Raw genomic sequence first — 16,994 nt, 5'->3', positions numbered from 1 at the left:
AAGCAAACTTAGATTGTGTTAGCAAATATCCTCTAGAAGAACAAGCAACTTCTATACCAAGAAAGTACTTTAAGAAACCCAAATCACTCATTTCAAAGTGAGTTTTGAGAATTTTTTTAATATTGCACACTCCCTGTTTGTCACTGCCAGTGATGATCATGTCGTCGACGTAGATGAGGATAATGATACCTGCATTAGAATTTTTAACAAACAAAGCAGCGTCAGTAAGACAAGATTGAAAACCAAAATCAAGCATCACCTTGCTAAATTTATCATACCAAGCTTTCAGAGCTTGTTTAAGTCCATATAAGGCTTTATTTAGACGAAGAGTTTTTCCTTTAGGAACATCAATTCCTGGTAGTGGATCCATGTATACTTCTTCAGTTAAACTACCATTTAGGAACACATTCTTAACATCCATTTGATATATGGACCATTGCTTTATAGAGGCAAGGGCAATTAGGATTCTAACTGTGGTCATTCTGGCTACTGGAGCAAAAGTTTCCTCATAATCTATTCCATATTCCTGAGCGTAGCCTTTGGCAACTAATCTAGCCTTAAACCGCTCAAGACTGCCATCACTTTTAGTCTTTACTTTGTAAACCCATCGACAACCAATAGGTTTCTTGTTAGGCGAAAGTTCTTGTATAGTCCAAGTGTTTGCCTTTTCTAAGGCTTCTAATTCCACTTGCATAGCTTTTACCCATTCCAGTTGAGTTTTGGCTATAGCATAACTGGGAGGTTCTTCATAGGAGTGAATTAAGGCTATAAAGGCTTGAAATTTTGGCAAAAAAGATTTATATGACACAAATTTCTCAAGAATTTTTGAGATCCTAGTAGATTTTCTTATTGACATCTTGGGTTCTGATTCTGCAGAGTATCTTTCAAGGGCACATGGTCTTTCTGGGTTTCCTCGTCTAGAATATTGAATGAACTCTTGGTTATCACTAATTGGTTCAATAGGAGAAATATCACTTTGATCATCTTGCTCAACGTTACATTCTTCATTCTTTGAGACTAAATCAAATAGAAAGGAATACTCATCTGTTTCTGCAGATGCTTTGGTTTCAAATGGACTTTCATTTTCTAAGAAGGATACGTTTCTTAAGACATATAATCTATTATCTCTAAAGTCAAAACATCTATAACCCTTTTGATGACTTGCATATCCTAAGAAGACACAAGGAATAACTCGAGAGGAAAGCTTATCATTTTTATCTGAGAATAAAAAACATTTGCACCCGAATACCCTTAACCCAGAGTAATCAGGAATTTGTTTAAGAAGCTTTTCGATTGGAGAAATACTGTTTAACGACGAAGAGGGCATCCTATTGATGAGATAAACAACATTTAAGACTGCTTCAACCCAGAAAATTTTTGGTTCTTGATGTGATATGAGGAGGGTTCTTGTTGTCTCAATAATGTGCCTATGCTTTCTTTCAGCTAGGCCATTTTGTTGAGGAGTGTAGGGACATGACTTTTGATGTATAACTCCATATTGATTTAAATAATCTTTGAATTCCTTTGATAGAAATTCTCCTCCTTAATCGGTACGAAATATTGAAATGTCCTCTTTAAACTGATTTTTGACCATATTATGAAAGATTTTAAAATGCGAGAAGACTTCGGATTTATGTTTAAGAAAATAAATCCAAGTGTGTCGTGTAAAGTCATCTACAAGGATGACATAATAAACAAACCCACCTTTTGATATAATTGGTGCAGGACCCTAGACATCAGAATGAATCAGCTCAAGTGGTCGTGTAAAAACAAAAGTTCTTTCCGGAAAAGGTAATCTTTTTATTTTTCCAAGAATACAATTTTCACATGTAAAAGTTTCAAAATTACAAATTTTTTCTATGTTCGGAAAGTGTTGAATCTTGGATATACAAGGATGTCCAAATCTTTTGTGCAAAAGATCCAAATCCAACTTTTGAACATTGTAACATAGTGTGTTCTTGGGAAAATCCAAAAAATCCATGTAGTACAAGCCTCCTTCTCTATGACCTTCCCCAATCAACTTCCCTGACTGGTGATCTTGTACTCGACAATCACGAGAGAAGGAAACATTACACCCATGATCAGTTAACTGAGATACAGATAAAAAGTTTAAATTAAGTTTTGGGTATATATTTAATTTTCGGAACACGAAATTTGTTTGAGTTTTGAGAAGAATTTTCAAAACATCCTATTCCCTTAATCTCAAGAGAAGTGTCGTGGGCAGTCAAAACGTTTGAACCACTTGAGTTATGATATTGAGACAATAATTCTATGTTAGGGGTCATATGAAAAGATGCACCAGAATCAAGAAGCCAAAGAGGTTTACCTGGATCCAGTGTTGTTAAAAATGCGCATCAAGGCGCAAAAAGCGCGCCTCGCCTTGAGGCGAGGGCCTTTGTGCCTTGAGGTACAGTAAAAAAGCGTAAAACCATAAAGGCGTACGCCTCATGCGCCTTAAGGCGAGGCGCGCCTCACCCTGAGGCGCACATTAAAAAAATCGGATGGGCTCGGACTCGAGTCCGGCCCAGACCCGGACCCGTATTCTCGAGTGTTCGAGAGAACCTGTGTCTTTAAAAAAGACACAGGCGCCTCAGGCGAGGGGTAAAAGCCCTCGCCCCTTCTTTCTCCACTCCGTCCCCTCTCGCCCCCCGCGATCATTGTCGCCGGCGACCACCCGCCGCCGGTCATCGCCTCTTCCACCTTCTTCTTTCCTCTGCTGAGAAGGCGCTGGCGTCCCGCCGGCTACCACCATCTTCTTTTCTCTGTTGCGAGGGCACCAGCGACTCACCGCCACCGCCGTCCGTTCCGACGACCTCAACCGACATCCCCGATGCTGCCTTTCCTTTGCATTTTTCGGTGACATCGGAGTCGCCGCCACCAGGTAAACCCCTCTTCTTTACTTCTTCTCCGTGAGGGGTCGACCTGTGTGATTTGAAATCTCAGGGGTTGCCGTGATTTTGAATCACAGGCTGCCTGAAATCTCATGTTCGGTTGAACATGAGATTTCACACTTTTAAATGGCTATTCTGTGGGAACGAACCAAACGTCTTTTTTGCTTGTACCACCCTTATCCTTCTTCCCACTCCCAACTCGTTTTTGACATTGAACCAGTTCTTCTCTGGTGGCGCAGGGTTTCGTCGGAACGAGGCCCGGGAGCCAGAGCCTGGGATTGCCGGTTTCCGGCGCGAGCGGATTCATCAGTGAGTCGTATTGAGGCACGGGGGTCTTCCTCCCCTGTGTCGTCCGTACAGACGTTTGCTATAAGAGGAAGCCCAGTAAGCCTGCTTTTTGTAATTTTTTTAGTTCTCTCTCTCTATCTTTTCGGTATTTTCTATTGCTAATTAGGCTCTTTGGTATTTGTTGGTAAATTAACTGGGTGGTCGTTTCCTTGTTACGTTGTCTTTTGGTTAGACAAAAAAAAACAAATAAGTGGTGGTCTTGTGAATTATATTTTCAAATGCATGGTTTCTTTCATTTGCCATCTTTGTTTCTTGGGTCCCTTTTAGTAGTTTCTTTTCATTTTTGGGGCTTCTGTCACTTGGCTTTTAAATGGGAGGCAAAACATGAAAGTGGGTATCAACAGAAAACTTGTTAAATGAATGCCTCATTTGGTCTTGGAAAAGAAAAAAGCAATTGCACCAAACACTGCATCCTACTTTATTGGTGAATATTTCCTTAAAACCTGGCCCTGTTAATTTTTATTTCATGCAAAGGGTTGGTGTGGTCTTTTACTCTTTTCCATGAGCCATTTACCCTGTTTGGAAATTAGTAGCTGGGATAGGAAGTGCCATTTGAGGAAGTGGGATCTACCAAATTCTGGATTTGGCAGCTACCACCTCTTGGAGGTGGTATCTATGGATTCTATTCTTTAGTATAAATACAAAGGTGAGAGGACCTCACTTCCCATCCCCAATGCATAAACACTCATCCCAGCTACTAGTTTCCAAACCACCATCCCAAGGTAGTTGTTGCATTAATGTTACTTTTACATGTTAATCTCATATTTTTTTCGTATTTATTTGAGATTTTTTATTTCATGTTGGTTGGTGCTTCATCAATAAAGCATTTCTTATTTATTTATAATTTTAGATAATTTTATAGTTTTTTCAAATTTTTTTCGAGGCTTACGCTTTGCGCCTCGAGGCTTACGCCTCGCCTTAGATTTTGGTGGAGCGCCTCGCTACGCCTCAACGCTTTTCACAACACTGCCTTGATCGGAGATGCTTACTGAAGAGACCACAACTCCAACATATGGGGAAGCTCCTTTAAGAAGTGGTTGAAGTGCCTCCACTAACTGAGATAATGACATGCTTCCAATAGATGTTTCTTTTGTCTCTTGCTGGGCTTCAACAGTAGCAACCTTCTTTTCATAAGGCTTCTTTAACTTTGGGCATTACGTCTTGACGTGCCCAGGTTCACGACAATAATAACAAATTACTTCTTTTCTTTCCACCTTTCTTCCGTATTTCTTATCATATGTTCTTCCAAAATGTGGAGGTTTATATGGATGAACATGATTCCCTGGTCTTGAAACAACTAAAACTAAGTCATCATCATTTTTTGAGATTCTTTTTTTCAGTCGGTTTTCTTCCATACTCAATTCTTCAATTGTGTCCTCAATAGAGGGAACCTTCCCTCGACGAAGAAGAGCGGACTAGGTTGTCTCAAATTCCGGTCTTAAACCATTAATAAATTGAAAAAAATGCTCCGCATTTATTTGATTTTGGCGAAGCTCTATATCTTGTGGACAATGCCACTTTGGTTCAAGGAGAGCCCATTTTTCTCATAGCTCGGACAAGTTATTATAGTATTCTCTAATACTTTTATCTTCTTGAACCATATTGCGAACCTTTTCTTGAAGATTACATATATGGGCAACATCTTTAAGAAAATACATTCTCTTGAGATAATCCCAAGCATCATTAGCGTGTTCAAACTTTGCAAGGCTTGAACACTTCTTTATATCCACACTAGAAATGAGCTAAGACATAATTTTGGCGTGACCCATTCTCCATTCTTTCCACTTTTTCTCATAAGTGGAAACGACTTTAACTTTTTCTACCTCCGAAAGAGGTATTTCTTTTCCTTCTTCTTTAGTGAGTATTAGTTTAGGTTCCTCATCGGTTCCATCCACTAATCCCCATAGCCCCTTTCCCCAAATGAGGTGCTTCATGATAGAAGGTCGTGTTACATAGTTAGAATCATTGAGTTTTATGGGCTTAATAGTGACATTATCGTTGTCATCCATTTTACAAGCTTAGGAAAAGAAGAAGGGGAGAAGAATGAAAGAAAAAGAGAGAAATACACCACCACAAGAAGCAAAAATATCTAGTCTTCCAAGTTTCGAAGGCTCCACACAACTAGCCTTTCAAAGAGGCTTCTTTCCTTTGAGAAAAACACGAACAACACACTTCCCAATGTACAAGAAGAACTCCAGACTGATTGCTTCTATCAACCTTGCTCTGATACCATGAAAGAATGTAGCAATCCCTAACAAGGATTGTTTCTTCAACACTCACAAAGAGGATTTACGAAACAAAGGCATTCACACAAAAGAGCTCACACTCATACACAATACCCTAAAAAAAGGTATACATAAAATGAAGAACAAGATTTCATGAACTTGGGAGAGAACTCCCATAAGAACAAAGAATAAAGAATTACTTTACAAGGGGAAACAACCCCATATTTATAGAAGGGGAGAGGAGCCTCAAGGGAGTCATTGGACTCCCAACGGCTCCCTTGGAGCTGCACCTTTTTGACTTGGTCAAAAAGGCCTTTTTGACTAGTCAAAAAGGTGAAGCCTAAAGGTGTCCTAAAATTGGGGTTTTAGTGAGTTCTAGTTGAGTTTAAACTAGAACTAAACTAACTAAAAAAAACATTACAAGGGATTACATGAGCTGTCTATGAGATTACATATGAGATATGAACTGTCTATGAGATTACATATTTTAACAAAGACCTCAAGAGCTGTAGTGAAAGCATAATACCCACTAAGAGTTTGCTGAACCTTTTCTTTATCTGAAATCACACTTCCAACTATTCCCAATTGATCTTAGATGGTCTTAACACGATTGAGATACTCCATAATTGACATTGATCCCTTACTTAGATTCTGAAATTCCTTCTTCAAGTAAAGAACCTGAGCCTCTGATATTTGAGAATATGTCTCTGCAAGCTTTGCCCATAATTGTTCTGCTGTGAGACCATCTGTGATGGAGATTAACACTTCTTGAGAAAGAGTAGAGGTGATGTAAGCAACCACACACTGATCCCGTTTCATCCATGTAGTATATTCTGGATTGTGAATCTGCTTAGAAGAAACTGTCTCTCCTTTCTCATTCTTGATTTCCTGCAAAATAAACTGTGGTGGGGCCGGTGTAGAACCATATAAGATGCCCAAAGAGATCTTGGCTCCTTATGAAATGATTTGTCTTTTCCAAGCCAGGTAATTAGAATGGTTAAGTTTTTTAGAAATGAGATGGGGAAGAAAGCTCGAGGACATACCATTTTGAGTACAGGCGGAATCCATTAAAGATTGAAAGGACAGAAAAACAAATATTCAACCAAGCAATACAAACTGAATGAGCTGTTCCAAACAATATGTAAACCTATGCCCGTGAACCCCTTTTTTTTTACAGTCTCAGCAGTAAAATGAATAGATCGCCTGGTCGACGTTCAGACAGGAGGCACTGATTTATGAGCGTTGTAAAATTCAGTTGTAAATAACCGCTCACAATAAACGAAGAACACCAATATACGTGATCTTACGTTGTTGGCTGAAAAGGCACAAAAAATATGGTTTTTGAGAAAACAACTAAGATGACAGAAGACAGTAGAAAAGACGTTTTGTTGATTCCGGCTGCTAGCAAACAGAATGCAATCACACAGTAGAAATATAAGCAAAACAGAAATTTCATATAATAAAATGAGAGTATCAGATCAGAGAATAAATCAAATCTCCACAACAAAAAGGAACTGAATGATTTGACGTCAGGCCCAAAACAGAAACCGACTAGATTTGACGTCAAACAAAGGCAAATCTTAACGACAACACAAGAATATTAGGTTTTGAGAAGAAAAAAATTGATTTAAGATAAGAGTAGGAAGAAGCTCAGGCGATGAGAGAAAGAACAGAAACAATAGGAATAGGAGAATGAATAGAAAGAAGTACACACATTTGGATTTGACTGAATCAGATCTCTCTGGGCATACCTTCAGGCAAGACAGCCGAACCTTGCTCTGATACCATGAAAGATTTCCACCGCAGCCCTATTCTGTAGAAAATAAGAGAAGAAGAGAAGAGAGAGAGAGACTTGCAGGAAAAGGGACACACGTTAACCCCTCTCAACCCTAATATGATTACTTATATAACATGATTTACAATATGTGAATATTACGAAGTGTCACTGGTTAGTGAAAAGAATATAGCACATGCTGAAAACAATATAAGTGAGCAATTTGGATCCATCAGACGTTTGGATTTGGACCCAAACGTTCCCATACTCGATGCACGACCTCTTATCACTCTAAGCATGTTATGTGCAATAAAATATATATCTTTTACATTGTTATGTTGATCTTTTTGACTCTTTGAAGTCTTGTGTATGCCTTAGTGCTTTGTGTATTATCCCATATTGGGTTTGTAATAATGCGTGTGCACTTTGCTTTGTATTTATGCATACTTGGTTACATGGTATCAAAGTCATAGTGCTCTTGGACTTGTGGAGAGTGGCCATCAAGTCTTTGCGTGCTCGTGGTAATTGAGGTGATTCAAAGAGGTATTATTTCATATTTACTTCTTTATCTCTCTTGTTCCTCACATTCAAAATAGAGCATGGTTTTAAGATAGACCTCTCATTCAAATTAAATCGTACAAATTATATGTTGTGGGCTTCTGCCATGTAGAATAATCTTAAAGGAAATAAGCTTTGGGGATACGTGATGGGCGGCACTATTCACGAACCTCAACTTTTGCTCACCAAGAAAGAAGGAGAACAAGTCAAAATTCTTGAAGGAGATGATCATGCTAAAGTCATTATTGATTATCAATCCAAAGTAAAGGATTGGGAGCGCAACCATGCAAACATTCTTGCATGGTTTATGAACAATTTTGAAATGAAAATATGTGCCAACATTGCTAAGTTTAGAAAGGCCAATGAAGCATGGCCATTTATGAAGAGTGTGCATACCAAAAAAGATTTTGCAAGGCAATATTTTTTGTAGGAAAAGATAAGAACTACCAAGCAAGGGGACATGAATGTCCGTGACTTTTTTAGTGTCATATCCCCTCTATGGGATGAGTTGGCACTGTTGAAGCTTAAATTTGTTTCCATTGAAGATGTGGAACTTATGTGCTAACAAATAAAAAAAATGCAATGTTTTCAATTCTTATATGGTCTCGCCCCGAATATGAGCAAGTGAGATCTTCTCTTCTCCATAGTTCTACTCCTCTTCCCCTAGAGGATGTCGTTACCGAAATATGCCAAGAGAAAACTCGTCTTGACATGTCTAAAAGATGAGAAAATGAAGTGTTGGGTATCTAAGCACAACAACCATGTCAAGTCTTACAAGTCTCCACACTTTGGGAGGCAAAATAAGTAGTCATAATAATAACTATAGTAGTGGTGGTAACTATGGTGATAGAAAAGCTATTTGCCACGATTGTAATGAGCTGGGACATATAAGGCTTAATTGTCCTAAGCTTAATGGTAATTTCATTAACAAAGTGGCTTCCATTGAAGAATCCATACCCGAAAGGGAGGAGACTCTAAAGACACATTTTCTCTTAACTATCGGCGTCACTTTAACAAATACTCAAATCATCATCTATATCCGGTACTGCTATTGCCTCTTCTTCCCCTCTAGGTATGTGTTCTTGGATTCTTGATTCAGAAGCCTCTTTTCATATGACTCCTTATAAGGACTCTCTTTTCGATACATGTACCAACCCAAATTTATTGTTTGTTTCAATCACCGATGGGACCTCTTTAAAAATTGAAAGTATTGGGACTTTAAATTCAAATTCCTCTAAAAAAAACTTTGTTAAAAAAATAAGAGTTGTTCATAAACTTAATTTAAACATTTTTTCGTTTCTCAAATATCCGATTATGGATGTGAAATCTCTTTTTCATCAAAAGGTTGCATTGTGCAGGATCTCCGGTCCGAAAAGCGAAATGGGCAAGGAACTAGAAGATGAGATCTTTATTACATGGATTTTTTGTCTATTTCCTCTAAGTCATTTTGTAATTATGTTAAAAAAAAGGACAATGAAATATGACATAAAATACTTGGACATCCTAGCTTTTCTAAGATGTATATTCCCATTTGCGGAGACTTGTTGGAATGAAAAAGATATTACTTGTAAAGATTGTATCTTTGAAAAAATGAAATCTATCACTTTTTCTCAAAGAACTTTTATTTCAAAAAGACCTTTTGAGTTGGTGCATTCAGATACATGGGGACTCTCTCCGGTCATATCAAAGGGTGGTTACTCTTACTATGTTGTTTTCATTGATGACTTCACAAGATATGCATAGGTCTACTTTCTTAATTTAAAATCAAATAATTTTTCATTCTTTGAAGAATTTCATATGATGGTCAAAAATCAATTTCAAAGTAACATTTCTATTCTTAGATCTAACTCGGTGAAGAATTCATGTCAAATGTGTTTCAAAATTATTTAAACAAAAATGGTATTTGTCATCAAAGATCGTGCTTTATAACTCCTCAACAAAATGGGTTTTCAGAAAGAAAACATAGGCATATCATGGAAACCGGTAGAACCCTACTTGTTTGTAAAAAAATTCCTAAAAGGTTTGGGCTGAAGCTGTCTTAACTTCAACATATTTAATAAAGAGAATGCCTTTGGTTTTGCAAAATACTTCTTCATCTGAAAATTTATTTAAAATATCACCCAATTTCAAACGATTACGTATTTTTTGTTGTAAATGTTTTGTACTTTCCTACAAGAATGATAAATTGTTTCCAAGGGCAATTGAATGTGTCTTTATGTGATATAGAGAAACTTAAAAAGGATATAGATGTTTCGAATATAAGAATAACAAACTTTATCCAAGGATGCAACTTTATTAGAAAAAGAAAATGGTTTTGATAAAGAAAATAACAAAAAAGAAGTAAAATATGCTTTCTTGTTTGATTTCTTGCCAAGGCATAAGATTGATTCTCATGAATCAAATGAGTGTAAATTGAGTCATGATATCTCTTTGAATGATACTTGCTTATATGATCAAGATCCCGATAATGGTAATTTAGAGTTATTCCATAATAATTAATGATAATTTAGTTGAGAACCCCTCTCAAAATATTCAAGTTTATACTTAGCGTAGTCAAGAAAACCAAACAAATGCTTATGAGAGATACTCTCAAGACCTTTTGTTAGATGCTCCTAGTCACCATTTGTCAAATAGAGACACCATACTTAGGAAATCCGATATAACTTCCATTCCACCTAATAGGCTTGTATCCTACGAATCATTCTCATCAAACCACAAGACATGTCTTCTAACTATTCATTCTTATCATTAACCCTCTCGTTATAGTGAAGTCAAAGATTATCCTCATTGGATTGAGGAAGCACTTCGTAGGGCCCATACTTGGGCGATAGTAAATTTTCCTTTTGAAAAAAATCTATAAGATGCATATGGGTTTTTAAAGTTAAAACTAAAAGTGATGGAACCTTAGAACGATACAAAACTAGGTTAGTTGTCAATGACTATTCACAACAATATGAAATTGACTATAAAGCTATGTCACAGGGATTCGGCTAGCAAGGTGCCGCACCCGCGTCGACGCGACTCGACGCGGGTTCGGGTGCGGTCAACCCGACCCTGGGTGCGTTGACCGCACCCAGGGTCATTTTGGTCCATTCTTGGCAGAAGCGGGTGGCAAGCTGGGCACACCGAGGACGATGTCGATGCAGAGGTTCCCGAGCATCGCAATGTCAACGTTCTTCGCCTCGATGTCGCTGGCTTCGCGAGCTCCCATCGATTGCTGGTGGTCAGAGTCGATCCTCTTCGGGGTGGCGGAGTCGAGATCTTCGCAGTTCCTGATCGCGGGAAGCCCATGCTTGATGTATGGGAAACCGGGGGATTTCGCGAAATCGGTCCTGAAAAAACCGGGAAAAACGCGAAATCGGGAAGATGGGTAGAAGCGGAGATGATTGTCGACCAGAATGGGGCTCTCCGCGATCGGAAATCTTAGGGTTTGGGGATGCATCGATGAGAGAGAGAGAGAGAGAGAGAGAGAGAGAGAGAGAGAGAGAGAGAGAGAGAGAGAGAGAGAGAGAGAGGAAAAATTGCGGGAAGACGGGAGCAGATATTTCGTTCTTTATTTATTCCAGTTTTATTTTTTTTTCAGTAAATTTATCGGGTTTTTTCTAAAGTAAATCCAATAAACCCAAAACTTATCTAACATTTACAAAAGCAGCTTAAACTTTAATTATTTGCATTTAACTGCGATTGAGTAGATCGTTGATTTGCCAAATCGGTGTTATGAGATCATCACCCATTCGTTCTCTTCATCTAAGGCTGTCAACGGGTCTAGTACACGACCCATTAGGGTATATCTGACCCCCCCCCCAAATAACAAATCACAGGCTCGAGTTTAGGTTCGGGTTTATCGGGTTACAAAAGTGGAATTCCAGATTCAGACCTGCATAATTTCAGATTTTTTATTATAAATAATGCATTTTATACTTGGATCGGGTCAGGTACATGACAAAAATCATGACCCAAATCCCGCCTGCATATTACTCCCCTTAACAGCCCTAATCACCACCATTTATTGTGCAAAGGACCCAAGCTGATAGCCCACATAACGTCACTATTATCAGCAACCAGTGTTCATAAACAACCCAGCTTGGGGTGTTCAAACTTGGCTTATAACTCCAGCAATCCGATCAAGATTGAGCTCATGACAAGCATGAGTTGAATGAACCACACTCAGCTGGCTCAATTGCAAACTGCTTTTTTTTTTCAAAATTGGATGCAATAGGATAACCCCCAGACCCCCCCCCCTTATATATATATAATTTTTTTTTTTTACATTTTTGCCCCTGCCGCACCCCCGCACCCGGGTTTTTTGGAAGTGCTGTGCGATCGTAGAATGCCATTGCGGTTGAGGGGAAAGTTTTATAGGACGACTATTAGACCCGCTTTACTATATGGTACGGAATGTTGGGCTGCCAAGAGACATCATATTCAAAAAATGAGTGTAGCTGAGATGCGGATGCTTAGATGAATGTGTGGAAATACAATAAAAGATAAGATTCAGAACGAAGAGATACGTAAGAAGGTAGGTGTTGCACCCATTGAAAATAAGATGCGAGAGAATCGTTTACGGTGGTTTGGACATATTCGGCGAAGGCCTAATGATGCTCCAGTTAGAAGGTTGGAGAAATGGGAAAATATATTAGTTAAAAGAGGTCGGGGTAGGCCTAGGAAGACTTGGATGGAGATGATAGGAAAGGATATGAATGCTTTGAACCTCACCGAGGACATGGCGTTGGATAGAAATGATTGGAGGAAAAGGATTCATGTGGAAGACCCAAAATGAATTTCTTTTTTGGTTCATATCGCTGACCCCAATTGTTTTGGGATGAAGGCGTAGTTGTTGTTGTTGTTGTTGTACATTTTTGCCCCTGCCGCACCCCCGCACCCGGGTTTTTTGGAAGTGCCGAATCCCCGCACCCTCACCCATGTGACATAGCTATAAAGAGACATTTGCCCTGTAACTAGGATGACTACTGTTTGAACTCTCATAGCTATTTCATTCACCTAAAATTGGCCTATTTACCAACTAGATATGAAAAATGCATTTCTTAATGGGGATCTTACTGAGGAAGTCTGTATGGATCTTTCGTCGGGCTTTAAGATTGAACAAGGAAAATTTTTAAAATTAAAAAAGGCTTTATATGGCCTTAAACAAGCTTCTAAGGCTTTGTATGACCGTTTTAATACTCTTATAATAAAATTGGGTTTTCGATCATGTTATACTAACACTGCTATCTTTGTTAAGAATATAGTTACAGATATCGTGATATTTGTTATTATATGTTAATGACATGATAATTAATAAAAAGAATTAGTGAAAATAAATTTGTTTAAAAAAAAATTTGATGTCTTATCTGGGTTTCTGAGATATTTCTTAAGTATATAGGTTGCCTATTCTTTCATAAGATGTATCTTATCACAGATGAAGTTGGCAGTTGACATTTGTATTAAGTCAGGTATTTCCGATGACAAGAAGGTTGAGACTCCTGTGGTTGTCAATACAAATTAAGACTTTAAGATAAGAGTCTTTTTGAAGATCCTACACCGTATAGACAATTGATCGGATCTCTCACCTATATCTCCGTTACTATACCTGACATAGCCCATGCGGTTCATGCAGTCAGCTAGTTTCTGCATGCCCCAACGACTGTGCACATGAGTGCAGTGTTAATAATTATTCGATATATAAAAAAAACTCAATAAGCAAATAACTTTTCTTATCCTCATTCTCCTCTTTAAATTTGCTTGCCTATACTAATGCTGATTGGAGAGGAAACTCTAATGATAGAATTTAAACTACTGGTTTTTCTGTTTTCTTAGGAGATTCTATAATTTCGTGGAGGTGCAAGAAATGGCAAAAAATATTTTTGTCTTCAACTGAAGTTAAATATCGTGCGATGACCACAACTACAATGGAGCTTGTGTAGTTAAGAACTCTTCTCAAAGATATGAGAGTGATTATCTTAAATCCTTCGAAGATGTGTTGCGATAATAAGAGTGTAATCTACATTGCGAGCTACCACACTTTCTATGAGCAAACCAAACACATTGAGATGGATTGTCATTACATATGCGATGAATATCTGAGAGAAACTATTGAGTTGACATATGTTACATCGGAGTACTAACTTACATATTTCTTCACAAAAGCTCTTGCTGCACCTCAATTTATTTTTCTCCTTAATAAACTTTCGGTAATTTCACCTTAAGTTTGAGGGGGGTGTTATATATATATATATATATATATATATATATATATATATAGAGGAACAAAGATTTTCATATGATTTTTATTGATTTGGAGAAGGCATATGATAGAGTACTTAGGGATGTTCTCTGGTGGACAATGATGAAGAAAGGTGTTTCTCTCAAGTACATTAGTATAATTAAAGATATGTACGAATGAGTAGTAATCAATGTCCGCACTTGTGGAGGGGTGTGACAACCAATTTTCCTATAACGGCTGGGTTACATCTAGGATCGACATTAAGCCCTTTCCTATTTGCTATAGTGATGGATGAGCTTACGAGATCAATTCAAGAAAATGTGTCGTGGTGTATGTTGTTTGCTGATGATATTGTTTTGATTGATGAGTCTAGAGTTGGGGTTAATGTTAAGTTAGAATTATGGAGACAAACATTGGAAGCAAGAGGTTTTAAGTTGAGTAAAAGTAAGACAGAATATATGAAATGTCGGTTTAGTAAGCAATGAAGTAGTGATGGGAGTGTAGTGAAGTTTGGTGAGCAAAAAATACCGGTGGATGACTGTTTCAAATATTTGGGATCTATCATTCAAAAGTATGGAGAAATTGATGGAGATGTAAATCATAGGATAAAGGTTGGGTGGATGAAATGAAAAAGTGCAATTGGAGTGTTGTGCGATCGTAGAATGCCATTGCGGTTGAAGGAAAAGTTTTATAGGACGACAATTAGGCCCGCTTTACTATATGGTACGGAATGTTGGGCTGCTAAGAGACATCATATTCAAAAAATGAGTGTAGCTGAGATGTGTATGCTTAGATGGATGTGTGGAAATACAATAAAAGATAAGATTCGAAACGAGGAGATACATAAGAAGGTAGGCGTTGCATCCATTGAAAATAAGATGATTGAGAATCGTTTACGGTGGTTTGGACATATTCGGCGAAGGCCTAATGATGCTCCAGTTAGAAGGATGGAGAAATGGGAAAATATATTAGTTAAAAGAGGTCGGGGTAGGTTTAAGAAGACTTGGATGGAGATGATAGGAAAGGATATGAATGCTTTGAACCTCACCGAGGACATGGCATTGGATAGAAATGATTGGAGGAAAAGGATTCATGTGGAAGACCCAGAATGATTTTCTTTTTTGGTTCATATCGCCGACCCCAATTGTTTTGGGATGAAGGCGTAGTTGTTGTTGTTGTTGTTGTATTCATATAAACCAAAATACCTAATAAGGGTATTTTGATCATTTCATACCTGTAATATGTACTGTCCACTAAGGACAATTTTTATATTTTTTCTCTTTTACTTTTTTTGTATTTATGTAAAAGGGTCTGTATTTGTGACTGTTGGAAGCTGCTCCCAACAGTAAAGAAAGGTGGCAGTAAAAAATGTGACTGTTGTTGGGAGTTATTCCCTCTTCCTCTATTGTAATGTATATATATAGGGACACGTGTCCATTTTTGTTTATGCTTCTCTAAGCATGTTATGTGCAATAATATATATATATATATATATATATATATTTTACATTGTTGCGTTGATCTTTTTGATCCTTTGAAGTCTTGTGTATGCCTTAGTGCTTTGTGTATTATCCCATATTGGGTTTGTAATAGTGCCTGTGCACTTTGTTTTGTATTTTTGGATACTTGATTACATAACGTCTTTGATAACTTTTCTGGAACTTGGTAAAGGGTTACAGTAATCAATTAAAAATTCTTGAGTAAAATGGTCCGATACAAGCACAGTTGCATGCATGTACACACCTACATTCAGCCATGTTTATATGCATACACACATAAATATATACATATATAAGATCTGCATTGGTTATACAAGCCATTTAAGTTATTTGCTATTTTTCTTTAGCATAGGTATTGATATTGTTGTTTTATTGCTTACATAAGTTTTATTTTCAACTGCATCCTTTAAAAAAAATTAGATGAAGGTTTTTAAATAATACAGATGCAGTGAAAAAGTGAACCCATTCAAAACTACAATGGTGACTGATAAAAGGACAAAGGATGGACGTGGGATTGCTTATGCATCTCCTCCTTTAGGCTTCAATTACTACAATGCAGATGAGGATCAAAGTGAAATCCGTTCTGAAAAGCTCAAAAAAATTCTGTAGTTTTTTCAATATCTTGTAGGACTATTTTCTTTTGTTGATATATATATATATATATATATATATATATATACTAAGTACATCATTATGATTCCGTTTATACCATCTCCTTAATTCTGCATTATCTCTATTTATTGAGGATGATTTACCCTAATCATGATGTCAGTTTTATTTATGTTCTTATTGGTACTATCTTCTTCAATCTCTTTTGCAGTAGTGTAGACATACAATCTTATTGTTTCTCTTGAGTTAGTTTCCAAGCTCGCGTCTTTGTGAACACTGCAAATTCTCTTCAATCAATTTTTTTTTTACAGTACTCTCTCTCTCTCTCTCTGAAAAGAACTCCAGGACTTTTCAGAATCAAATGTACACTATTTTCATTCGCTAAATACTTTTTGTATTGATGTGACATCTCATTGACCGGGTTGTCAAAGCATTATACATGTGAATGAATAGATTGGCAGTTCCAGGTTTTGATCACAGTACATTGCAATATCTATGTTAGTCCATTCAAAAGAAGTAGTGGGCATTTAAGCTATTTTAGCTAATATGAACCAATTTCAAGTAGTACACTGATCACTAGTTTATCTTGATTATTTTGTTCATGAAAAGTACCTTTTCTAGTTTTCTTCATGTTCATTGAAGATATTTAATATTTACCCAATTCGATACTTGAAAGGATGTTTCTCAAACTGATTTATTTACTTTTTCTTGCAGATGTAAATATTGAATCTCCTCCTTCTATGTACCCTGCTAAGAAGCATTGTGATATTACGGGATTTGAGGTTAGTAATCATGTGCTCTTAGCAATCATAAGCACTATTTGTACTTGCTTTCATTTCACTAATGTTTTCATTATTGTGAAAATGT

At 37.3% G+C, this 16,994-nt stretch overlaps 1 protein-coding gene across 1 annotated transcript in view; it reads left to right on the top strand.

The window, feature by feature from the left end:
* The window catches only part of LOC149818191 (protein EIN6 ENHANCER-like), a 50,431-nt gene that overhangs the window by 13,801 nt on the left and 19,636 nt on the right, over positions 1-16,994 (top strand). Inside the window, exon 3 of the mRNA XM_089984518.1 lies at positions 16,842-16,909. Within this exon, the coding sequence (XP_089840644.1) occupies positions 16,842-16,909 (68 nt within the window). The remainder of the gene's footprint in view (positions 1-16,841; positions 16,910-16,994) is intronic.

Source organism: Nuphar pumila, chromosome 13 (genome assembly GCF_984573655.1).
Source record: "Nuphar pumila chromosome 13, dmNupPumi1.hap1.1, whole genome shotgun sequence".
Classification (NCBI taxonomy): Eukaryota; Viridiplantae; Streptophyta; class Magnoliopsida; order Nymphaeales; family Nymphaeaceae; genus Nuphar; species Nuphar pumila.
This window is presented reverse-complemented; position numbering and strand designations above follow the sequence as displayed.